This window comes from Schistocerca cancellata, chromosome 1 (genome assembly GCF_023864275.1).
Source record: "Schistocerca cancellata isolate TAMUIC-IGC-003103 chromosome 1, iqSchCanc2.1, whole genome shotgun sequence".
NCBI classification, from domain to species: Eukaryota; Metazoa; Arthropoda; class Insecta; order Orthoptera; family Acrididae; genus Schistocerca; species Schistocerca cancellata.
In genome coordinates this window covers 597,443,125-597,470,368 of record NC_064626.1, presented here as the reverse complement: position 1 = coordinate 597,470,368, position 27,244 = coordinate 597,443,125, and the positions used below count along the sequence as shown (strand labels likewise).

The following is a 27,244-nucleotide window of genomic DNA, read 5'->3' as shown; positions in this document are numbered from 1 at the left end:
CAGATGAATGGAAAAACTGGTAGAAGCCGACCTTGGCGAAGATCAGTTTGGATTCCGCAGAAATGTTGGAACACGTGAGGCGATACTGACCCTATGACTTATCTTAGAAAATAGATTAAGGAAAGGCAAACCTACATTTCTAGCATTTGTAGACTTAGAGAAAGCTTTTGACAATGTTGACTGGAATACTCTCTTTCAAATTCTGAAGGTGGCAGGGGTAAAATACAGGGAGTGAAAGGCTATTTACAATTTGTACAGAAACCAGATGGCAGTTACAAGAGTCAAGGGGCCTGAAAGGGAAGCAGCGGTTGAGAAGGGAGTGAGACAGGGTTGTAGCCTGTCCCCGATGTTATTCAATCTGTATATTGAGCAAGCAGTAAAGGAAACAAAAGAAAAATTCAGAGTAGGTATTAAAGTCCATGGAGAAGAAATAAAAACATTGAGGTTCGCCGATGACATTGTAATTCTGTCAGAGACAGCAAAGGACTTGGAAGAGCAGTTGAACGGAATGGACAGTGTCTTGAAAGGAGGATATACGATGAACATCAACAAAAGCAAATTAAGCGAATTAAGTCGGGTGATGCTGAGAGAATTATATTAGGAAATGAGACACTTAAAGTAGTAAAGGAGTTTTGCTATTTGGGGAGCAAAATAACTGATGATGGTCGAAGTAGAGAGGATATAAAATGTAGACTGGCAATGGCAAGGAAAGTGTTTCTGAAGAAGAGAAATTTGTCAACATCGAGTATAGATTTAAGTGTCAGGAAGTCATTTCTGAAAGTATTTGTATGGAGTGTAGCCATCTATGGAAGTGAAACATGGACAATAAATAGTTTGGACAAGGAGAGAATAGAAGCTTTCAAAATGTGGTGCTACAGAAGAATGCTGAAGAGTAGATGGGTAGATCACATAACTAATGAGGAGGTATTGAATAGAATTGGGGAGAAGAGGAGTTTGTGGCACAACTTGAAAAGAAGAAGGGACCGGTTGGTAGGAAATGTTCTGAGGCATCAAAGGATCACAAATTTAGCATTGGAGGGCAGCATGGAGGGTAAAAATCGTAGAGGGAGGCCAAGAGATGAATACACTAAGCAGATTCAGAAGGATGTAGGTTGCAGTAAGTACTGGGAGATGAAGAAGCTTGCACAGGATAGAGTAGCATGGAGAGCTGCATCAAACCAGTCTCAGGACTGAAGACAACAACAACAACTCAGTAAAAATGCTGCTCCAACTGCTTTAATGTTGAAAACAGCTCATCGAGATGATGCCATGGGAAAAACTCCAGGGTACGAGTGGTTTGCTTGATTTCAAAATGACGACATGTTGACTGATAACAAACCTCATTCCAGACATCCATCAACTGCCTGAATCGACGAAAATATTGAAACAAATTTGAGAGCTTGTGCTCACAGACCATCAAAAGACAATTCATGAACTGTCAGAAATTAGTGGGTTATCTTGGAGCTTGGTTCAGTGAATATTCATGGAAGATCTGGGAATGAAAAGGGTTGCTGCCAATTTTGTTCCTTGGGTTCAGCCTGACAATCAAAAAGAACATGAAGCTGAAACATGTCGCGCTTTGAAACAATAGGTTGAAACTGATCCATATTTTTTGTCAAAGGTCATTATTGATGATGAGTAAGGTGTTATGGTTGTGACTCAGAAAAAAGAAATCGTCAAGTCTAGTCAAACATCCAAACAATGCTGATGTGCTTTTCTGATACCAAGGGCATAGTTGATTCAGAGTTTGTTCACCCAGGTCAAACCATTAATCAAAACTTTCATTTGGAAGTTTTATGAAGATTGTGCAACAGTGTTCATCAAATAGACCCAATTTGTGGCAGCCAGGTGGGTGGTTCTTCCACCACGACAATGCACCTGCACACACAGCCATCACTGTTAGACAGTTTTTGGTTAAAAATGGCATGATTCCACTGCCCCATGCATCTTACTCAGCTGACCTGGCTCCATGTGAAATTTTCTTATTTCCATACATGAAAAGGAACATGAAAGGACACTGATTTGATAACATTGAGGAAGTCAAGAAAAAAATGAGGGAGGAACTGTAAGCTATTTCTGAAGATGATAAAAATTTTTTTTTTAACAGTGGAAGCACCAGTAGGACAAATGTATTAGTTGGAATGGAGAATATTTTGAAAGGAATAAGGTTCTTTTGTAAACAATTTGAAAATATATAGCTTTTAAAAAAGAATTCCTTTTTTGAGGGGTACCGTCAAATGGGGTGATTTCGGACACCGGGGCAAATTTGGACAGTATGGCTTGTTTGCTCTTTGCCACTGCATAGAAACAAAGAGTTACTTATTTTAATGTCTGTGTGCCAGTTATTTTAAGCACAAGATTGCACTTATCACTTACCACAACTTTTATTTTGTGTCAATTGTTTTCCTAGGTGAATAATTGATGAACAGTCTCAGTGTTAAAAATCCATGCATTATTGTAAAGTGGAAACTTTCTATTGTTGTGCCAAGTGGGAAGTTATTGTAATGATAATTGTCAATGTGCTCAGTAGCTAGCAGCCTTGAGACAATTCCTGTACAAGTTTGTTGAGTTTCTCATGCAAGGTTATAAAATAACAACAGTTTTTGTAAAACTGTGTACTGTGTGGGGTGATTTCGGACAATGCCAAGAACGTATAAGAGCAGGAGAGTTGCTACAAAATTTGTATGGTATACCTAAATCAACTAAAATAAAGTACAGGAAGCACATAAAAAGGAGGGGGGGGGGGGGGGGGGGGAGAGAGGACAGCCAGTGCTAAATAAAGAGGAAGAAGAGATGTTGAAGCAAGGTATCTTGAGGGCTGCACAGTGAGGATTTCCATTCACTAAATTGGATATTTAGTTAAATGCTACCTTGATAAATCCGCCTGAAAAGAGAAGAAATTTCATAGTAATTTGCCAGGAGAAGAATGGGTGCATTTATTCCTCAAACGATAGTCTGAAGATTTTTCCATTCGCTTAAGTGAAAATATTAAATGAGCTCATGCAGAAGTGAACAGAGAGACTGTTAAGATGTTTTTCTCCAATATCAAGGCAAAGCTGGAAAATCTCCCATCATGTGTAAAATGTCACCAAAATCAAATAAAAAGCATGTAGAATTTAAAAAAAAGGCAGTAACTGTCCGAATTCACCCTCTATATACTGTAACTTCGGACAGAGGTTTAAAACACACATTTGTCCGAAATCACCCCAATCCATGGAGTGACTTCGGACACTTTATTTAACTGCCTCAGATAAATATACTTACACATACACATTCTGGTTCTGGGATATTTTATTTGTTACACACATACCCTACCACCTCCATAATAATCAATTCAATCTAACAATATATACGAAAGTTACAATCAAAATAACAAAAAAACTGTCCGAAATCACCCTGTTTGACAGTACCCCCTTGTACTTGCAGTATGGTAGGGCTGTATTCTTCAGAGTCTACAACAATAGCACTGTTATGTAATATGGAATGTATAATCAGTTAAAATAACTACCCTACATCTCACCAGTACTCTTCCTTCACCCCCCACCCCCTCTGCCTCCTGCCCCTCCTTGCCCTTCAATCCTTCTGTCACAAGATAGACCTTTCTATGTGTGTTCTCCCAGTACCACTTGGTATTAGGTTTTTTTGAGTATCTAATTACATTATATTTTAAGAATGCATGATCAGCAAGCCAATGCAGATTTACTATGTGCACAGACAAACAGTAAACTATTATTGTGATTCTGTTGTGCAACAAAATGTGGGGGCAACTTTATGAGAATTGGAGATGGATGGTGGGCACCTTTACTGCTACCATGTTCATGTCATGCTGGGAATTGGCTTCAGAATCCGTGCAGCAGTGAGTGTGGACCAGTCCCTTTCTGCAGCTCAGTAAGGGCCAAAGGCGCAGTTCTGTACAGTTTTATACTCATCCTAACTACAGAACAGTCCTCAAACCACTGCAGACCAGGCAAATGTCAGACTTACGTAAAATGTCATAATTTCACATGAAGAGCATGAAAACCAAAAAAGGAAAGGTATATCATGACTGTTAAATTCATGGTATTTACTATCATGGTTGGCAGTGTAAAAGCTGCAGCCACAGACAATCATTGCTGGAAATTTGTGAGTATTCTGTTACTAACAAAAAAAATTGTACCCAAATCCCACAAGGGGGAAAGTGGCCCCCTCCCTCCCTTGCAGATGCCTATACTCATACAAATACCTGTGTGTATCAATTTGTATGGATATGAACTGGAATGATCTCACAGGCTCAGTCCAAGACAAAGCAGGTGGCAAACATTAGTTCATTGGAAGGACACTGGGAAAATACAATCAGTCTACAAAGGAAATTGCTTACAAAAAACTTGTGCAACTCATCTGAGACCATTGTTCAAGTGCATGGGACTAATACCAAACAGGACGAACAGAGGATATTGAACATATACAAAAAAAGGCAGTATCAATGGTCACAGATTTGTTTGACCCATGGGAGAGCATCACAGAAATGATGAAGAACTTGAACTGGCAAGCATTCAAGGATAGATGTCAACTATTTCACTAAGCCTATTTACAAAGTTTCAGGAACCAATATTAAGGGGGAATCTAGGAATAAACTACAACCACCTATGTGTTACTCCTACAGGAACCACAGAGACAAAGTTTGACTGATTACAGAACACACATAGGCATTTAAGGAGTCACTCTTCCTGCACTTCATCTGTGAGCAGAATGGGAGGAAGTCCTAATGTGGTACGGAGGGAAGCACACCGTCATGTACTTCACATTGGTTTGCAGAGTATAGATGTAGATGCAGCTGCTCTTTTAACTGAGTCATATTCGCTGGTTTTACCAACTGATCATGACATCCACCTGCCACTAATTTCCTCCTCCTACTTCATAGTTACCCTATTTGATTCCAAGTCTCCCAAACAATTCAACCAGTGATGAACACTTCACCAGGACACTGCTATTGTTTATTCATGAAAAGAATTTTTAAATGGATAAATTTTTAATTATTATGTTAAAAAATGCAGAAATATACATTGCATTAACAAAAGTCATATGAATGATCATATCTCCATACAGTTGATGTTGTTGGGGATGTTAATGTTAAAAAAGAAGTCTCTATGACATATACCATTTATTTCATGAAAATGGCACATTTATTGACAATTTGGTACTGGCATTTCTTCTTCTCTGTGAATGATGTTCTAATTTGCAGAAACCATCATTTAATGGTTCTTGGCTAATGTCTCAAAAACATCATTTCCTGAATTGTACAGAAGTGTCTAAGTTGTATGAAGGTCTCCTTTAGTTAGAATATAAATGATTTTGTGTTTTCTTGTGCTATCCTTCATCTAGACTTCCTTTAAGCATGCTCTGGTAGCAAAGCAATTACTTGTTGTGCTGTTTGTCACTATATGATCTTGTGGAATGAAATTCCTGCATATTGATTTGCAAAGGGAGGTATCTTTATCAACTGCTCTTGGGTGGGATTCACAATTATTTTAAACACTTTAATAGACATTATTATCACATTTGAGTGTTAATTTTTTTCATTTATGAAGTCCATAATTGAACTTTGGCCTTTAGCCATTTTCAAGTGAAGTGTTGGATAAATGTTGTGCTTTAGGACATGTTAAAATTTAAAATATTATACACTTTGTCATCATTACACTGTCCAGTTGCAGTGGTTGTGTATATGATATTTCTAACATCACTTGCATAAATAACAGGAAGCTTCTGAATCTATCTGCTCTTAGATAGAAAACATTCAGGGTGATTGGGCTCAAATCACCAATCAGATTTGTTTTTTCCATGGTTTACTTTAATAGATTAAGTTGGACATTGTGAACATTTCTTTGTTAAAGGCAATGCTGTCACAACTGTGCCATCTACCTCAGTACCAAACATAATTATTGGTAACTTTGACTGTGAAGACTGTCCAGGTACATTTCATGGGACTTACAGACTTCTAGTTTGAAAGCTGTTTACATATGAGCTGTGCTTCCATAAAAGAACAGCAAAAGTTGTGCATTTTGCAATCTTCAATCATTTATTTAATAAGTTACATATAAATAACTAAAAATAAAGTAGTACTCTCCCGAAGTAAGCCCACATACAATTAACTGCATATTTCCAGCGCACAAGAAGAAATTAGAAAAAAGACTGTTATGATACTAAACAAAACAGATGAAGGCTATGCTTTTATCACAACAATTACATACCAAATGTATTACTAAAATTCATTCTCCTTGTGCTACTGAAAGCTCAATTTGCTATAGTATGAGCCCCAAAGGAAAACAAATGTGCATGAAGTTTCCACGCAGTTTCATGGGAGGGGGGGAACCCATCAGTCATAGTGCAATGAGAGAGCCATTACTGTGGTTCACAATGAATGTCAATCTGATAAAGCAGTATCACAAACTGTCAATATATCTGCTTTCCTTGTGTACAACACAATATACAAAAGCATCTTAAAGTACTTGAAATTCAAATGTTTTTCTTTACTGATCCAGTAAATCTCTACAGATTGTGGGATGTCATTTGTGCAATGTGCTTCCCCCCCCCCCCCCCCCCCACCCTCCCCCTCACACACACACAGGTGTGCATGAATGTGTGTGTCTGAGTTCAAAATATATTGTAATAGTGCAATAAAGTAATTCTATTAGATCTTGCTTTAGGAGCAGCAGCAGTTTTTGCACATTCTTGCTTCAAGTCTGTTGAATTTCACATGGTAAAGTTCTGTCATTGAACTGAAGGCTGCAATCTCACAATCTTCATCCAGTCAAATGGTACACATGACCAATGATAAAAAAATATCTACTTCACTACTAATAGGTTTATTCTTATTAAGCGTCAGCATAGAAGCTAGTTATTACCAGTTGCTTAGTCATAAGAATCGTTTTAACATGTAGAAATCTGAGAGCTCTCTCTATACGTCATTGAATTATGGATTGTGATCTATTAGTCTCATAACATACACAATCTGCATCTACATCTATACTCTGAAAACCACCATGAAGTGCATGGCAGAGGGTGTGTCCCACTGTGCTAGTTATTAGGGTTTCTTCCTGTTCCATTCACGTATGGAGTGTGGGAAGAATGATTGTTTGAATGCCTCTGTGTGGGCAGTAATTATTCTAATCTTATCCTTGCAATCCCCATTTGATTGATACATAGGGGGCTGTAGTATAGTCCTAGACTCATCATTTAAAGCCGGTGCTTGAAACTCCGTTAACAGACTTTCTCAGGATAGCTTACATCTATTTTCAAGAGTCTTCCAGTTCAGTTCCTTCCGTATCACTGTGACATTCTCTTATTAATGAAACAAACCGGTGACCATTCATGTTGCCGTTCTCTGTATATGTTCACTATCCCCTGTTAGTCCTATTTGGTATGGGCCCCACACTGTTGAGCAATATTCTAGAACTGAATGCAAGAGTGATTTGTAAGCGATCTCTCATAGACTGATTGCACTTCCGTAGTATTCTACCAATAAACTGCAGTCTACCACCTGCTTTACCCACGACTGAGCCTATGTGATCATTCCATTTCATATCCCTACAAAGTGTTACACCCAGGTATCTGTACAAGTTGGCTGATTCCAGTAGTGACTCATTAATGTTATAGTCACAGGATACTATGTTTCATCATTTTTTAAAGTGCACAATTTTACATTTCCAAATATTTAAAGCAAGTAGACAATCTTTGCACCACTTTGAAATCTTATCAAGACCTAACTGAATATTTATGCAGCTTCGTTCAGACAGTACTTCTTAATAGCTAACTGCATCATCTGCAAAAAGTGTGATGTTACTGTTAATACAGACTGCAATGTTACTGATATAGAACATGAACAGTAAGGGTCCCAACACACTTCCCTGGGGCACACCTGGAGTTACTTCTACATCTGACCATCACTCTCCATTCACAATAACATGCTGTGTCCTCCCTACCAAAAGGTCCTCAATCCAGTCACAAATTTCACTTGATAACTCATAAAATAATTCTTTTGATAATAAGCATAGGAGTGGCACCGAGTCAAATGCTGTTTGGAAATGAAGAAATATCACATCCATCTGACAGCCTCGATTGAAAGATTTTAGTATGTCATGTGAAAAAAGTGTGAATTGGGAGTGACGTGATCGATGTTTTCAGAATCCGTGCTGGTTGGCATTGAAGAGATCATTTTGTTCAAGATATCTCATTATGTCGGAGCTCACAATATGTTCTGAGATTCTGCAACAAATCAATGTCAATGATACTGGATGATAGTTCTGTGTGTCACTTCTAGCACCCTTCTTGTGCTTTCTTCCAACTACTGGGCACCATTTTTTGTTCCAGGGATTTACAATAGATTACAGTTAGAAGTTTATGGGGCTAACTTAGCCTCAAATTTGGTATAGAATCTGATAGGGATTCGATTGGGCCCTGGAGAATTGTTCTAAATCATTTGATTCAGATACAGGAGAAATGTCAAAATACTATAGGATGATTTCACCAAAACAGATGACTTATGCTAATAACAATATTTTAATAATCATACAGTTCTGTTATAGGAAAAAAGTCCACTATTATGTTACACCTAGCTCAAATTAACAGTTCTCCCATAAATTTTTTTGTTGAATAGTAACATTTGTCCCACAAAACCTTCTGTAGCCTTAGTTTTAGATTATATGGCTTTAAATATGTTTTTGCCTATTAACTTATTCCATATTTTTATTCACATATACTATGGAGGCTGTGCATATAATTTCAGTTGGTGTGTGGGAATCATAAAATTCTCTTTGTTTCTTATCTTACAGTTCTGGCTAGAATGATTCTCCTTAAACAATTTTTGTTCACTGTGTAAGAAGATTATAGTTTCATAAATGTATAGAGAGTGAACAGTTAGGATTTAGTTTCCAAGATACTGGATTCTGATTTGTTTCTGTTTGCTGTGCAGTACATATGATCTGACAACTTTCTCCTGGAGCTTCAGTATCTGAAGTACCTATACTACTTGAACTTCCCTAGAAAATTGTACCATATCTAATAACAAATTCAAGTTAACTATGATATGCTATATTTTGTGTACTCATGTCAGTAGCATTTGCTAGTATCTGCATCACAAATGTGAAACTGTTTAATTTATTTGATAGGAAGTCAACATGTGTATTCCAGCTTAAGTTTTTGCCCACATTTAATCCAAGGAATCTGACCATATCAACTTCTTCCATAAGTTGACTGTATGCCATATTTTAAGCTCTACAAATTTTGAATGTTTGATTTTGAAATGTACCAAATAGGTTTTCTCAGTGTTCTGTTTCAGCCCATTAAAGTGGAACCAGTTTTCTAGGATACTGAGTGTGCTCACAATAGAGCTCAGAATTTTTCTGCATTATCATATTTAATTAAAATGTAAGTATCATCTGCAAACAGAATTGGTGAGGAATTTATATTTACATGTAAGGCAGTGCAGTAATTAATCTGCACATAGCTCTAAAGTTATTCTTGTAAATTTAAGTGAGCAGATAACAGAGTCACAGTACCTAGTGTGTGCTGACAAAATTTTATGGGCCAAAGGCAAATGTCATTGCATGCATTCCAGAAATATCTACAGAACATAACAGACTGGTTGGGTAACTCAGTATCTAGCAGCAGAGTAGAAGACACTCAGTGCAGGTGGGTGGATAAGGTAATAAGAGAGGAGTACTAAAAGCCACACACAATGGATACATCTGCAGCAGCTAAAGGGTTAAGAATCCTGGACAGTATAGTGCTTTAGAACAGACTGCCAACCAGATACACTTCATGACAAGTAAAGTGAATCACTCAGACGAGGAGGAGGGCATTATTCAGTTGGGAATGGCATCATAAAGCCAATGTCTCGTCTCCCCAGTCAAGGGAGCCCACAACTCTTTTCTAGAATAATGACACTGCGATGAAGTTGATGTTCAAGCTGATTTTATCTGGGTCATGTCTGGGGATCTTGCTGGCTATAGGTGTACCTCAACATCAAGCAGACAGTTCATAGAGACATGTGCAAAGTGTGGATGAGCATTGTCTTCTTGAAAAGTTGCACAACAATTGTCTCACATGTGAGGTAACACATGAAGATGCAGGATGTTCTTGATTTACATTGTGCCAGCAGATTTCCCTCAGTCACTACCAGCCATGACCTGGAGTCTTACCCAATGGCTCCCCACATCATACTGAACCATGATGGTCATCCAGCCTAGTGCAGAACCAACATTCATCACTGAACACAATGCAATGCCAGTCACCAGAAGTTCATGCTTCCTGGTTGCAGCACCCCCATAACAAACACAGCCATTTGTGTTGTAGTATTAATGGCAGTTTATGCAGGGGATGGTAATTCCCTAGTCCACCTGCTGCTAGCCTCTAATCAATGGTGTGGGATGACAGAATGTTGCAGGGAGTTCATTAATTGTTCCCAGATGGCAAGTGCAGATGTGAAGGTGTTATAATGTGCTTGCTGCACAATAAGGCGATCCTTCTTTGTGGCAGTCAGACATTATCGAACAGAATCTTGATGACAAATATGCCTGCCCTCACGTACCCATGCTGTGAAACATCAGGCCACAGTCACGTCCAAATGCCAGACAAATCTGGAAATTGTATGAATCAACCAGCCAGACAAATCAAGACCCACAATGAAGCCCCTTCAAAACTCTGTCAGCTGCTGGTAATGCTGTCTTACATAAATACATAGTATTTCTGTGTTCTTCAAAGTGATCATTCAACATTTGAAATTGTTTGCCAAGCCTGGTAACAAAACTATTCATGGACACAATAATGAACTCTGATGGCTGTTCTGCCTGTCACAGAAAATTGTAACTCTAATCATTTTGAGATCTGTTGTCTAGGTGTACATGTACAAAGTTACATTGACATTAGACCGTGTTTTGGGGGTACCTCACTTTTTTGTCAGACATTGTAAGGTAAAACACATGACATGCCTCCATTGGTTACCTTTACTATTAGACTTGACTGTGAGTAAATGCTGCCTTAGTGTTTACTGTACAATGTTCTGCTTAATGAAGCATCACAGAAGATGGGTGTTGAAAATGTAAGTGCCATCAGACATGTAAGACAGTCATTCAAACTGATAGGTAGTTGTATGGAACACAAACACTGTGAAGAAGTATCTTCTTTTTACGACTGTATGCCAAAGGAGACCACTAGGCACAATCTTTGATGGCATACAAGATAACAAACTGAAACTCATGCAGTCGGGGAAATAAATTTGAGTTTACTGAATGCATGGGAGTGACTGACTACACAGACTGTTTAAAGTGACAGCCACACAGTGAGAATTCTAACACCCAATGGCACAAAATTCCCTGTCGTACTGTCTGTCACGTGGCACCTGTTGAACCCAGTCATTATATTTGATGATTAGGCTCTGGTTCCAATATATCACTAATTCAAATAGGCTCATAATGTGAGTTCACTGTTCCAAGCCAATGTAACACAAGATACTCTCCATCATAACACCATTGTCAAGTCATGATTCTTGCTTTAAGAGACTGAAAATCACTACTATCCAGCTGTAATGCCAACCAAATAAGGTCTTGCGGAAACTGTAATTTCATCTTGTAATTTGTAGCACATGTCATAAATATGATTCTCATCACTGTAGTAATGAAATGTTCATTTCAGAACTTAGAATTGACAGCTAAAAGTCCTTTCTCTCTTTACAGTTTCTTTCTGTTACATTCACAGTTGGAACATGGGAAGAATGATAGCTTATAATACCTTGTGTAAGCAGTTCTTTGTCTAATTTTATCTTTGCAGTCTCTATGGATATGGGCTAAGGATTATGTAAAGATACTATCTTGCAAGCAGGTTATAGGAGAGTGTAATTATGTTTTGGTGTGATAATAGGCCAGTAAAAATGGTTTCTGGATTGCTATTTCCTGCCAGTTAAAGCAAACCTGTGAGAATTAGCATTACATTACTTAGTATGCACTCATGGTGATAGGATCAATAGTCTATTTACTTAACACTTGCAGCACATATATGAAACAGCAAAGATAGGACAGCCTCACACAAAGCAGTACATTTATCAGTGGAACCAAAGGGGATCCAAGATTAACAGAGCAACTCAAAAATAAACTTTAATTTCTACAATTTTGTTATTTGTTTCCCAGTAGGAATTTGAGACAAAGGGGTAAGAAAAGTATGCATAGATATTAAAAATGAGCATTATTTTTCTCTTAGCTTCAGGTCAAAGTAACGTACTCATTTATCTTCACGACAAGTGCTTGTATCTTCTCTGTTTGTTTGGTGTTTTGTCCTAGGTCACAGAGTGCCTCTGAGAGTGCCATGCTCGATCCAGAATGTTGTTGCAGCTGTGAGTACAAGGCAGACAGAATGAGCTGCAGTGACACAGAACCAGCCATTGGCTGCACATCTGCAGGTACCATCTCCTCAATAAGGGCTGCAGCACACAGTAGATGTGGGGGTACACACTCCACAATTTGTCCCACACAGTCCAGTGCCAGTATCATAGCCTGGTCTGTGCTGGCACCATCCTAAAAAAAGTAAAAACTTTATCATAAGTTGGGCAAGAATTCATAAAAGACAATAGTTGAGATTTTAATACATGCCTTATATCTATCTGGATATTTATCTATCTGAAACAGAACAAAAGCATTCTTTGCCCTTACTGACTCCTTTATTGTTGGTGAAAATGCTAGGTTATTGGCAAAGGGTATACAATCAGCTTACACCTTTTTCAGTTTGGGACCTAGTCTGGACTGTTCTTCATTTCCCTTTCTTGGCTCAGTGTCTTCCTCCATTCCAAATGACATTATCCACAAGACAGTTAAAAAGAAGCAGAGAGAGTCCATCACCTTGTATAATGACAGTTTTGATTTCAAAGGAGTCTGTGATCTCACCAATGAATTTCACTTTTGACAATGAGTCACTCAGAATCTGTTTATCAGAATTCTGGATGAAATACCCTTGTAATTATTGGCACCCGTTTTGTCTCCCTTTTGATGGAATGGGTCGATTAGTGCCAATGATCATTCAGAGGGTATCCTACTATCTCTCCATGTCCCCTGAAAGAGTTCACTTAGTATCTTTAGTTACCAGTTTCAAGAGCATCGCCACTATTAAGTCCTCTCCAAATGCTTTATTATCCTCCAGGCTATCAGTGATATGTTTAATTTCTGTCTCAGATGATGGATGAGAGTTGAACAATATTTTGGTAGCATAGCATATGAGTAACTCCCTTTTGATCCATTAATTTTTTGAAGTACAGAGCCAAGATACTACTGTTCTCCTTACAGTTCAAGCCAAGCATTTCATTTTCAACTCTAAAGTATATGCTCGGGGCTTGCTACCTTTACAGATTAGATTTGATAGTTTAGATTTTACTGGCACAAAATTTTATTACTTCAAGCAGACAATGCTTTACAGATTTTAAATATTTTTTGAAAAATCATGATTTGTCATAAATTATCTGTATGTCAATATTAAAACTACTAGTTCCTGTCAAAAAGCAAACCATATTTATGATCTGGCCTTGTAACATTAACCAAAACGGCCTTGCTGTGCTGGTACTGCGAACGGCTGAAAGCAAGGGGAAACTACGGCCGTAATTTTTCCCGAGGACATGCAGCTCTACTGTATGATTAAATGATGATGGCGTCCTCTTGGGTAAAATATTCCGGAGGTAAAATAGTCCCCCATTCGGATCTCCGGGCGGGGACTACTCAGGAGGACGTCGTTATCAGGAGAAAGAAAACTGGCGTTCTACGGATCGGAGCGTGGAATGTCAGATCCCTTAATCAGGCAGGTAGGTTAGAAAATTTAAAAAGGGAAATGGATAGGTTAAAGTTAGATATAGTGGGAATTAGTGAAGTTCGGTGGCAGGAGGAACAAGACTTCTGGTCAGGTGATTACAGGGTTATAAATACAAAATCAAATAGGGGTAATGCAGGAGTAGGTTTAATAATGAATAAAAAAATAGGAGTGCGGGTTAGCTACTACAAACAGCATAGTGAACGCATTATTGTGGCCAAGATAGACACAAAGCCCATGCCTACTACAGTAGTACAAGTTTATATGCCAACTACCTCTGCAGATGATGAAGAAATAGATGAAATGTATGATGAGATAAAAGAGATTATTCAGGTAGTGAAGGGAGACGAAAATTTAATAGTCATGGGTGACTGGAATTCGTCAGTAGGAAAAGGGAGAGAAGGAAACATAGTAGGTGAATATGGATTGGGGGGAAGGAATGAAAGAGGAAGCCGCCTTGTAGAATTTTGCACAGAGCATAACCTAATCATAGCCAACACTTGGTTCAAGAATCACAAAAGAAGGTTGTATACCTGGAAGAATCCTGGAGATACTAGTAGGTATCAGATAGATTATATAATGGTAAGACAGAGATTTAGGAACCAGGTTTTAAATTGTAAGACATTTCCTGGGGCAGATGTGGATTCGGACCACAATCTATTGGTTATGAACTGCAGATTGAAACTGAAGAAACTGCAAAAAGGTGGGAATTTAAGGAGATGGGACCTGGATAAACTGAAAGAACCAGAGGTTGTACAGAGTTTCAGGGAGAGCATAAGGGAACAATTGACAGGAATGGGGGATAGAAATACAGTAGAAGACGAATGGGTAGCTCTGAGGGATGAAGTAGTGAAGGCAGCAGAGGATCAAGTAGGTAAAAAGACGAGGGCTAATAGAAATCCTTGGGTAACAGAAGAAATATTGAATTTAATTGATGAAAGGAGAAAATATAAAAATGCAGTAACTGAAGCAGGCAAAAAGGAATACAAACGTCTCAAAAATGAGATCGACAGGAAGTGCAAAATGGCTAAGCAGGGATGGATAGAGGACAAATGTAAGGATGTAGAGGCTTATCTCACTAGGGGTAAGATAGATACTGCCTACAGGAAAATTAAAGAAACCTTTGGAGAGAAGAGAACCACTTGTATGAATATCAAGAGCTCAGATGGCAACCCAGTTCTAAGCAAAGAAGGGAAGGCAGAAAGGTGGAAGGAGTATATAGAGGGTTTATACAAGGGCGATGTACTTGAGGACAATATTATGGAAATGGAAGAGGATGTAGATGAAGACGAAATGGGAGATAAGATACTGCGTGAAGAGTTTGACAGAGCACTGAAAGACCTGAGTCGAAACAAGGCCCCGGGAGTAGACAACATTCCATTTGAACTACTGATGGCCTCGGGAGAGCCAGTCATGACAAAACTCTACCATCTGGTGAGCACGATGTATGAGACAGGCGAAATACCCTCAGACTTCAAGAAGAATATAATAATTCCAATCCCAAAGAAAGCAGGTGTTGACAGATGTGAAAATTACCGAACTATCAGTTTAATAAGTCACAGCTGCAAAATACTAACGCGAATTCTTTACAGACGAATGGAAAAACTGGTAGAAGCCGACCTCGGGGAAGATCAGTTTGGATTCCGTAGAAATGTTGGAACACGTGAGGCAATACTGACCTTACGACTTATCTTAGAAGAAAGATTAAGAAAAGGCAAACCTACGTTTCTAGCATTTGTAGACTTAGAGAAAGCATTTGACAATGTTAACTGGAATACTCTCTTTCAAATTCTGAAGGTGGCAGGGGTAAAATACAGGGAGCGAAAGGCTATTTACAGTTTGTACAGAAACCAGATGGCAGTTATAAGAGTCGAGGGGCATGAAAGGGAAGCAGTGGTTGGGAAAGGAGTAAGACAGGGTTGTAGCCTCTCCCCGATGTTATTCAATCTGTATATTGAGCAAGCAATAAAGGAAACAAAAGAAAAATTCGGAGTAGGTATTAAAATTCATGGAGAAGAAATAAAAACTTTGAGGTTCGCCGATGACATTGTAATTCTGTCAGAGACAGCAAAGGACTTGGAAGAGCAGTTGAACGGAATGGACAGTGTATTGAAAGGAGGATATAAGATGAACATCAACAAAAGCAAAACGAGGATAATGGAATGTAGTCAAATTAAGTCGGGTGTTGCTGAGGGAATTAGATTAGGAAATGAGACACTTAAAGTAGTAAAGGAGTTTTGCTATTTAGGGAGTAAAATAACCGATGATGGTCGAAGTAGAGAGGATATAAAATGTAGACTGGCAATGGCAAGGAAAGCGTTTCTCAAGAAGAGGAATTTGTTAACATCGGGTATAGATTTAAGTGTCAGGAAGTCGTTTCTGAAAGTATTTGTATGGAGTGTAGCCATGTATGGAAGTGAAACATGGACGATAACTAGTTTGGACAAGAAGAGAATAGAAGCTTTCGAAATGTGGTGCTACAGAAGAATGCTGAAGATAAGGTGGGTAGATCACGTAACTAATGAGGAGGTATTGAATAGGATTGGGGAGAAGAGAAGTTTGTGGCACAACTTGACTAGAAGAAGGGATCGGTTGGTAGGACATGTTTTGAGGCATCAAGGGATCACAAATTTAGCATTGGAGGGCAGTGTGGAGGGTAAAAATCGTAGAGGGAGACCAAGAGATGAATACACTAAGCAGATTCAGAAGGATGTAGGTTGCAGTAGGTACTGGGAAATGAAGAAGCTTGCACAGGATAGAGTAGCATGGAGAGCTGCATCAAACCAGTCTCAGGACTGAAGACCACAACAACAACAACATTTATGCTTTAGACATTTATTGGAGTGCATATGACCAAGTGCAATATGTTAACAGAGTGAAGCACAAGGCATTGTGCTTTAACCTTTAATGTGTTTTCCAATGTATAAATCATGTACTTCCCTGCACTCAATAATTTTAGTGAAGTTGATGAATAGCATGCAGCTAGACTGATCATAACTGGATATATGTCCTACAATTAATGCATTTTTTATGCATTGAGATGGTCTGCCATTTCACTAAAACTGCTACTTTTAATAAAGAAAACAAGAAGCTTAATTTATCTTTGTTGTAAAAAGTATTGACACACACACAAACAAAGCAGCTACTGTGCCAAATCAAGATTTTTCACAAAGTTTAAAATTTCATAGCACAAAATTCAATTTAAGCAAGATATTTTTATTGAGATATGGATTATTTAGTAAGTCAGAAAGAAGTGACAAATAACCTTCACAGCACAGATGAGAGTTTGTGTGATGGGAAAAACTAATGACTCTAATGGTCTCAGAAGTGCTTGTACCCATGGTGGCCTATTCTGATTCCATATCTGGAAAACAGAAAACAAGAAGCTTAATTTCTCTTTGTTGTAAAAAGTATTGACACACACACACAAACAAAACAATGGAAAACTGTACAATGTAAAAGATAACAAATAAATTTCCTTGAAATTGATTTATTCCCTGTATTCAGTATCTAGTAATTTTACCTGAATAGCACAGTTACAAATTAAAAATAATAACATGAGTCATCACAGATAAATGTATCCAAGATAGTAGTACTAGTTTTTCAAGCTACATTAATACATTCGTAAATTTCATCAAGCTACTAGGAAAGAGTTTTAATAATTTTTGCAAGCTTATCTGGATAAATTATTTGTAGTGATGTTAGCATTGATTCCTATCATACAGAACTAATGATGCTTACAGCTGTTGTTCTCTTAGTTTGAATTACTACAATATGACTTCCTGAAAGCAGCACACACTGTGCCTGTTTACAAAAAAGGCAGTCCACATGAAGTGTCAAGCTACAGGCCCATATCTATAATACCAGTACTAGTGAAGGTGATGGAATCGATAATGAAAGAACAACTATTAAGTTACTTTGAAGGAAATAGTCTCTTTTATTATGTGCAACATGGCTTTCGGAAGGTCAGGAGAACAACAACAGCTGTACTTGACTTAGTTACAAACATAAGTCAGCGTTTTGAAAACAAAGAGTCTATAGCACTAGTACTCTGTGACCTTAGTAAGGCATTTGACTGCATCCCACATAAGGCCTTGCTCAGAAAGCTAAAAACATATAATGTAGGGGGATCTGTCCTGCAAACTCTTGAATCTTACCTGAGAAACAGGTGACAGAGCATGGTGTGCCACAGGGATCAATAATAGGGCCCCTGCTGTTCCTTATCTTTGTAAATGACATAGGCTCCAATGGGCACACCTTGCAGTTTGCAGATGATACAACCTTTTTCTCAAAAGGAGAGAATGTTGAACAGGCAGTCCAACAAGCAGAAGTCTTGTTCAATCAAGCTAAGGCCTGGTTTACCATGAGCAAAATGAAAATTAATGAAGAAAAAACTCAAGAGGATGATTGCAGCCTCAGCAATTCTGGAGCACTGAGTAACACAGCAGATATTAAACTTCTGGGCTTTTTCATTGATACCTGGCAACAGCACACCAAACATGTATGTTCCAAACTTTCATGCATCCTCTACCTCTTGAGGAAACTGAAAAGTATAGTACTGGAACAGTACATCCTAACTGTGTACTATGCAATGTTCCAAAGCCACATCAGTTGTGGGCTGTTGTTTTGGGGCCATTCTGCAGGCTGCAAGAATGTGCTTTTACTGCAAAAGAAAGCAATGAGGATCACTACTTCAAGCAAAAAAACAGACCACTGTAAACCAATTTTCACCAGGTTAGGAGTTCTGACTGTTTACAGCCAGTATATATTGAACTGCCTCTTCCACATAAAGAGGAACTGTGGTATAGTCAATGCCCACACCGTGGCACCTGCAGCTGCGTGGCTGCGGTCTTTATGTCATACAGCCAATGGCTGGCACACCCCGCTTATGCGCAGCTCTGCACAGCTGTACAGTGCAGGCGCGGAGCACAGACCTCACACACTGAGTACCTCAACACTGTCATGGAAACCTCGGCCGGCGTCCTCCAGAGAGACAGTTATGTGATGCCGCGCCGCCAATCATAACAGGACATGACAAGCGGACTCGGTTACGGCGGGCATATTCCTCCGCCACTCGCCCTATATAGCCGCATACGACACCATGCCTGGCAGTCTCGTGTTGGGCTACCTACTTGCTACATCGATGTCATTGTTGTTTCTCCAATTACGGATACAACAGAAACCATGATACTTACAGAAAGAGAAATGAAGTTCACGAATATAGCACTCACAACAAAAACAATATTGACATGCCAAGGTGTTGATTAGCAAAGACACAAAACAGCTTCCCAATGGTGGCCCTAAAATTGTTTAATGCTCTACCTGATCACATTCAGTCTTTACCATGGGAGCAGTTTAAAACTACTATTTTGTGTAAGCTAAAAGAGCAAACCTACAATATTGAAGAATTCTTCTCTAGTAATAGTGTAGTGTTTACTTGAGCTGCAGCTCAGTTCCATGACTCCAACAGCAACCATTATATTTAATTTCATTATATACTTGTATCTATTTTATAGTTGTGATATAATTGTAATCTAATTTATAACTTAAATATGTCTTGCTGTATTAAATTACTATCATAGTAAAGTTGTATTCATGTATTTTACTAATGTTGTATCTTGATGCTGTCTGTCCAGCTGTGGTTGGTGAATGGCATAGAATTGGTAATAAATGGTAATAATAAATAATAATAAAAATGTTTCCAATGGCAAATGAAGGTCATAATACAACAATCAATTCTAATACCCAGGCACCTTCAGTGATTTAGATGTAAATATGATAGTAAATGGCGTATCAGAACATGACAGTCAATTATTGACTACAAAACATGGCTGTGTATATCAATGAAAATAATCAGTTTTTGGAAGTATAATGTAACTGGATGGATAAAAAGATCCACTCATCAAGCTGACCGAGAGATCTACACCGGCACCCAGTGGCAGCCACTGAATAAGAGCACCACACAATGTCAAAGGTATCGACATGCATGATACCCACTACTAACAAAGCCTACCCTTCACAGGCAGCAAGACATCCGCTACTGCTCTTACCAACCGACCTAACTATTGCAGAGGTTTGTTTTTTCCTTGGCTCTTGCCTTGGCACTTTTTTTCCTCTGCCCTTCAAACCGCTACCCTTCGTTTGACTTTTGACCCAATCTATATCCAAGTGAGCGCATATTAATGGTTAACCTTAACCAGACATATGCAAACATCACAGTACCCACATCCTGCGACACCTCATTTTAGTGAAAACAAACCCTTATGCAGAGATGACAGTAGACATTTCGAGTTGGCCATCATGCCGGCGTGGGCGTGGAGGGGTTCCACCTTTTAAAATAAGAAAGCAGAGGCAGGAGAACACACATAAAAAGCTATTGAAATTCATGAGCTTTTGGAGCCAGTGGATGCCTCTGCTTGCAGTAGGATTGAAGGGGAAGAAGAGGAGTGAAGGAAAAGGACTGGTGAGATGGAGGAAATGGAGAGAGTTCAGAAAAGCCACCCAGAACACCTGGTCAATGGAGACTTCCCGGATGGAATGAGAGGGAAAGATTGATTGTTGGGGATGACATCAGACAAGGTTTGAGAACCCGAGAGCTTAAAGGTGGAAAATAGGAGACAGAGATTACTGACAAAATATCATTAATAAGAGTGAAAAGCTAAGTGCATTTGTTACAACCAAGGATAACAAAGTGAATATATCACTGTTCTACGGTTTATTGACACAACACTGATACAAAATAATTCTGTTACCAAGCACCAAGTTTAGATGAACACTTTATGGAAATTATATAAATTGATGATGGTTATACCATTGTGCAGGAAGTGCAAGTTAAATGCTGAATTTTGGTAGAAATCATAAGCCTGTTGACATACTAAGCTTAGTGAATGTTGAAGTTCAATGTCCAGTATAGCATTTGGATTCTAAGTCCAGAGTGCAGCCTAATCAACATTGAACAGCAGGTCCACTGCAGTATAGCACTTCCTAGTTAAGGAGTAGAACATAGCATGATGAGAATTGTCTTGTAGACGTAAGTAGTGGCATTAAATAAGGCTCCATAATTAATGGAGCTAGCAGCTGGGGTCGCTGTATTTTCTGAGTGTTATGGGTGGCCAGTCACTGTGGTTTGAAACGTGCCCAAGTGAAGACTGCCTGCAATTTTAACAGTGGGCCACACATGGAGAAGTGTGGCCAACGATAGGTTTCTTGGCCTTGCATAATGGAGTGCACAGCAGCTTGGTGCGGAGCTTTAATAGTGGTGGATACGATACCCCTTCCACCTTGAGGAAACAGGAAAAAATTTACTGCAAATTTACTGCAAAAATTTACTGCAAAAATTTACTGCAAAAATTTACATGCATGGCATCCACCTCCGAGTCCTCAGCAGCGTTAGTGACTCGGGGCACAGGAGCATATGAAAGAAAACACCCAGACTGAGGGCTAAGGTTGTATGGTGTTGACCTTGGCAGCAGAGCAATTGGAGCAGGAGGAGCCATCGGCATGTCTTCATCTTCATCCAGAAATACTCAAGGTTGGTGATTGGGTGACATCCCATAGTCTGTAAGGGCAGCCTCTGGGGCTGGGCAAAGTCTGGGGTGATTTTCTCTAGTTGGGGTGTAGTGTTGATCAGCTGGCTGTGGGAAAAAGGCATGCATATGCCTTGTGTTACACTGGCTGTGTGGCTTGGGTTAGGATGGGAACTGGGTGGCTGGTAACGGTGGTGCAGAGAGGAGGACGGAAAAAAAACTGTCGGGAAACTAGGTGGGGACGAAGTCGATTGGCATGTCTCAGAGCCTCCCAGTTCAGAAACTGTGCATGGAAAACCTTCTGGCCCCATGCTGGATGATAGTTCCTGGAATCCAGGCTGGTTGCTGGCCAAACCCTTTTGCCCACACCTAAGTCCCAGTGCAGAACTTTGAAGGAGGCAGTGGTGGTGCTGGCCATGGAGTCAGTATGAACATGCTCAAGAGGGTCCAGGGCTACTGTCCATGGAGAAGTTCTGCTGGACTTTTGTCTCTGGTGAGTGTCGACCTGTAAATGGTCAAAAAAAGTTAGTGATGCATCAGTGGAATGATGCTGAAGGTATTCCTTCATCTGAGTTTTAAAAGTGTGAACCATCCTCTCGGCTTCTCCATTAGATTGTGGATGGAAGGGGGCCCTGGAATGTTGGTAATTCTATGCTGGGCCAGAAAACATGAAATTCCTCACTACGAAATTGTGGGCCATTGGCAGCTACAAGAACTTCTGGCAGACTTTCAATCACAAGTTTTACTAAGGCTGTGATGGTGTTGGTGTCTGACATGGCATTGCATCAGACAATATATGGAAATCTGGAGTAGGTGTCAACCACTATCAAGAACATGGTGTGAAACACTGGCCCAGCAAAATCAATGTTTACCCACTCCCAAGGGCGAGCACATGGGGGCCAAGAGGCAAATGAATGTCATGGGGCAGCCTGCTGGCTTTGGCAGAATGGAGATCTTTGGGAGAGTCATTCAGTCTCCTGGTTCATGCCCAGCCAATAAGTGATCCTGCCAGCCAGGAGTTTAGTTCAGGATACCCCCAGTGACCTTGGTGCAATAGTTGCAGTACATATTGAAAGAGCAATGTAACTGTATTTCCGAAGAAGTGCTTGCTATTATGTAGCAGAAAGTTGAACATACATAAAAGCTTCCACATTTGGGCACAGGAACAGTTTCAGTGATGAAGAAGTCCACATTATGAAGCAGCAGTTCAGAATTTTAGAGAAGCAGCACTCACAATCTGAACAAACATTATATCAGATATGATAACATTCAAGAGTTCCACAGCATATTGATAAAACTGTTCAGGATTAACTGCAGACTCATTATCTGTGGAGAATTTAGTACTGATTTTCTGTCAGATATCCCTGACTGAATGTAATAATAATAATAATAATAATTTTAGATGCAGTACATTGTCTACAGGGCTGGTAACTGCTGGGTAAGTAAGTAAGTAATACAATTACTAATAATAATGTTTTCATGTGGCTTAGGTGCAAGACCCTCAACTGGATACAGCTTCAGTGACTTGCATGTTCCTAACCTACACCAGTAAACCTGCCAGGTAAAGAAGACCTACAATTACACCTGAAATCTGATAACATTTCACATTGCTGGAGTATCTTTATATCATTGAGAGGTGATGCCTAGATTAAATGCAAACTGAAAAATTTCCATGGTTTGACTGGGATTCGAGTCCACAGCTTCTCGGTTTACAGATATGTGCGTTACCATATAAATTTACTTATTTATTGCAATTTATAAAAATCTGTTACAAATTATTATCCAATAAACACTCCACATGCATAATTTTTTCTTCTAAACCATTTGATTGAATGTACTACAAGTTGTTGATATTCTGGTTTATATTATTGCTCACATAAAGTCATACTGCACCTGCTAACAGCAATTTTTTTTAAATCAAGTACTTTTAGTATATTAGGTGAAAAATAATAGTAAACTGTTTAAATGATGATGATGGTCACATATTTAATGATAGATTTAAGCCAAAAAATACAAATACTGTCTAACAGAATCATTTCAGCTCTGATGAATTAAACTCACTATTTGAAGATAGCTCATGGGAAGAACAATGGAAAGAGATTTACGGGTAGACACTGACGAAATTAAATGTAAAACTTTTCCCAGTATATCGATATGGCATCTAGTGTCTTGTTTCCCCAAATACAAATGGGGGTGAAGTTGAACATAAGCACAGATAAGGGCTGGATAATTTTATGGGTATAATATAAGGGTATTCTGGAAAGATGCCACTGAATTTTTTATGTGAAAATCCTTAAAGCTTTCTAAATAAAACATACATTATTATGGAACTATGTTGGTGCATGAGAAACAGTGTTCTCTAATAGAGTTTCAGATCCGATGAGATCATCCACACATGGAGCACCCTCTCTTTCAGCATGACAATGCCAGACCGCATATGAGTGCTGTGATATCTGCAAGAATCCAATGCTTTGGATTCATTTCATCGATCATCCTCCATACTGACTCAATTTAGTTCCATCCAATTTTCACCTGCTTCCAAAACTGAAAAAACACCTTCACCTTCAAGGCCTTCACTTTGATAATGATGAAGCAGTGCAAGCAGAGGCGAGGTTGTGACTCGTTCAACTCAAACATCAACAAACTGGTCAGTTGTTGGGAGAAACATGTTCACTGTCAGGGTGGTGACTAAGTTGAGGAATAAAGGACACACACACACACACACACACACACACACACACACACACACACACACACAAGATGGGAGGCAGGGAGAGGAACTTGGGGTGGTTGGGTGTGGCTTGGAGGGAAGCAGCCAGTTTGCTGGCTAGGAATGTGGGAGGGAGGGGTGGCAGGAGTAGAATTTTAATATCATTTGTTATGTTTAAAAAGCGTTAAGAATTTTCATATAAAAAGCCTGGAGGCATTGCTTTTCAACATGTCCTCGTACTATGACCTTTGCTGTGGTAATAATATACACCTTATCTTGGCAGTATTTGGTATAGATAGCCTTGATACATAATAAGGTTCTTGTATCATGAGCAAATTTTCCAGTTTTTCATAAACTCATCAACATCTCTGACAGATCATATAACTGTGTCCAAAAGAAGATGTATCAAAACACTGGGCATCAAGTGGCACCATATTTTATGGTCTCCCATTCTGAATTGACTTTTATTCCTGTTGAGTGGTCCTTTAAGGTAATACTCTGAATTCCATTGTAAATACAACAATTTAAGTCATGCAAGTAAGGAAAGATATTAATATAGAAGAAATAAAATATTATGTGTATAACCAAACATCACTATAAGAATAAACAAAATTTCTCTAGACCAATTTTACTTCTTCAATCTGTAATGTCTCTGACATACTTTCATCATTTTGTCATATTGCTTTAAATGCAATTTACTATGAGCTTTGAAAAAGTAATAGCCTGTAGAAATCAATAGCCATAGTTTTATATGAAACTTAATATTATTTATAAACAATAAAATGAGGGATAGTATTCCCAAAAAGATTTATAAAATGCTTCATTGAATATGTTTTAAAAATTTATTTAATGGGTTTGGTGCCTATTATTTACAGTTGCAGGATCTATGAGACTCAGTTTCGTAGGGAAGATGCTTACTTATTCATCCAAATTAATTTTCCTGTTGTGTACTATTAAGATTTACAAAGTCCACTGTCTCTTTCAACAAAATAAATCATAAAAGTGAATTAAGAAAAACAGAGGTAACAAAACTATCATATTTAGTTGGTGACTGTTGCATTCCGGTCAAAGCTGCCAGAGATGGTGGTCATATGAGCCTTTTTGTCTGTCACACAATGAAGTTTTTAGGAAATATACCTCAGAGCATGTGGGCCTCCACAGTTTGGCTTATCAAATGAAGACAAAATTTTAATATCTCTTTAGATATTATTTATATTCACCCAAGTTTATTGCTGCAAATAAGACTATATATAATTTAATGATCTTATAAAAAGATAGATTGTCACTTACCATAAAAATGGCACATTAGGATGCAGACAGGCACAACTAAAAGTCATTTACACATTAGCTTTTGACCACAGCATTCATTAGAATGAACACACACACACACACACACACACACACACACACACACACACACACACGTATTCATTCACACAAGCAGGCATACCTCATGAAAAGATGACTGCCATCTCCAACAGCATGACGCGATCCAAGCTGCTGGAGGTGGTGTTTGTGTGATTGAGGTGTGCTTGCTTGTATGAATGAATGTGTGTGTGTTTCTTTTTCTGGGGAAGGGTGGGGCTGAAAGCTAATGTATAACTGACTTTTACTGTGTCTATATGAAACTCAATATGCCGTCTTTATGGTATGTAGCAGTCATGGCTGAAAGCAAATGTGTAGGTGACTTTTTTGTTGTGTGTGTCTGCAATTTAATGTGCCATCTTTACAGTTAGTAGCAATCTATGAGTTCATTACATTGTTGATAATGCACCCTGGAGTTTCCATTGCTTTATATAATCTGATGTTCTTTGACCCAATATATGCTGTGTGCTCATAGCAAAGAAAACATCTTGGACAACTCTCAGAGCACACAATAATTGCCATGCTCAGAGATTTTAGAATTTCTGTAATCCCCGTGAGATGTCAAAGTTTTGAAGACAATGTTTCTTTATGAAACAGGTAGTATATTTGAGTAATGTATCATCCCATACTTGAGATTTTTGTTTTAGTTCCTCTGTCACTATACCACTATCAACAGAAATTAATTTGAATTAAGTTACTAGTAATGTCATTGTGCCCCATCCATATTACTGTTACTTTCAGAGAAATTAATCCCACTGAAATTACATCTGTTTTCTAAGTTATTGGAAGGTACTTATGAGATTCTGCTAACCTCGTATACAGGGTGTTTCACTGTCAATGTGACAAACAGCTAGATTTGACACAGCACATTATGGGGAACAACTTATGCCAGAGACAAAATTTTTGCTGACACTACCCAGAAATGCTAGTCATCCTTCAGTATTAGTTGACCTGTGACATTGATATTTCACTGAACTAGCAGGACCTACTAACCAAGTGTGAAGTATACTACCTACCCCACTAAACTCATAGAGTGATGTTTGAAAAGAAATCCATAAGAGAAAGATTCCCTAAGTGGAGAAAGATATTTTAAAAGTGAATCAGGAATTATGCTTGGCAAACCACCGTACATGCAGGGCACGTGACTGGATGATAGACAACGCACATTGCATACAAGCACAACAGATTCCCTGCCGCAACTCAAGAGCATAAACAGTGTGAAACAATGCCTAGCATCACCAGAGAGATTCAGAAAGCCTTTTTTCCATTAGAAAAGCTGTTCCCCAAAATGTGATCTATCACCCATAGATGTTCTGGTGGTGGGAGTAAGAAGGAGGCAGGGCAGGGAGTGGGAGGGATACCAGGGTAGGAGTGGGGAATGGTAAAGTGCTGCTTGTGGGAGCATACAGGGTTGAGGTGGAGAGAGGTTCGGGCAGGTAGGTAGAAGCGAGAGGTTATAAGAAGGGGCAAGGATGGTGGGGAGGAGGAGGGGGGGTAGCAGACAGACAGCTTGTTGGCTGTCATACCCACATAGAATGCAGCACAGTGGTTGCAGCTTAGCTAATAGATAACATGACTGGTTTCACAGATAGTCCTGCCTTTGATGGGGCAGGTGATGTTTGTGACTGGATTTGAGTAGGTGGTAGGATGTATGGGACAGGTCCTGAATCTAGATCTATTACAGGGATATGAGCCATGGTGACATGAGGTTGGGAGCAAGCATTGTATAGGGATGGACGAGGATACTGCGTTGTTTCGGTAGGCAGCGGAATACCACTGTGGAAGGGTGGGATGGATAGTGGGTATGGCATTTCTCATTTCAGAG

General features: G+C 39.0%; 1 protein-coding gene across 2 annotated transcripts in view; it reads right to left on the bottom strand.

Annotated features, from left to right (window-relative positions):
- The window catches only part of LOC126161919 (uncharacterized protein KIAA0825 homolog), a 170,650-nt gene that overhangs the window by 29,787 nt on the left and 113,619 nt on the right, over positions 1-27,244 (bottom strand). For both annotated transcript variants that reach the window (XM_049918092.1, XM_049918100.1), the window contains 2 exons: positions 17,084-17,182; positions 12,250-12,542 (listed from right to left, as the gene is read on the bottom strand). In XM_049918092.1, the coding sequence (XP_049774049.1) occupies positions 12,250-12,542; positions 17,084-17,182 (392 nt within the window). The remainder of the gene's footprint in view (positions 1-12,249; positions 12,543-17,083; positions 17,183-27,244) is intronic.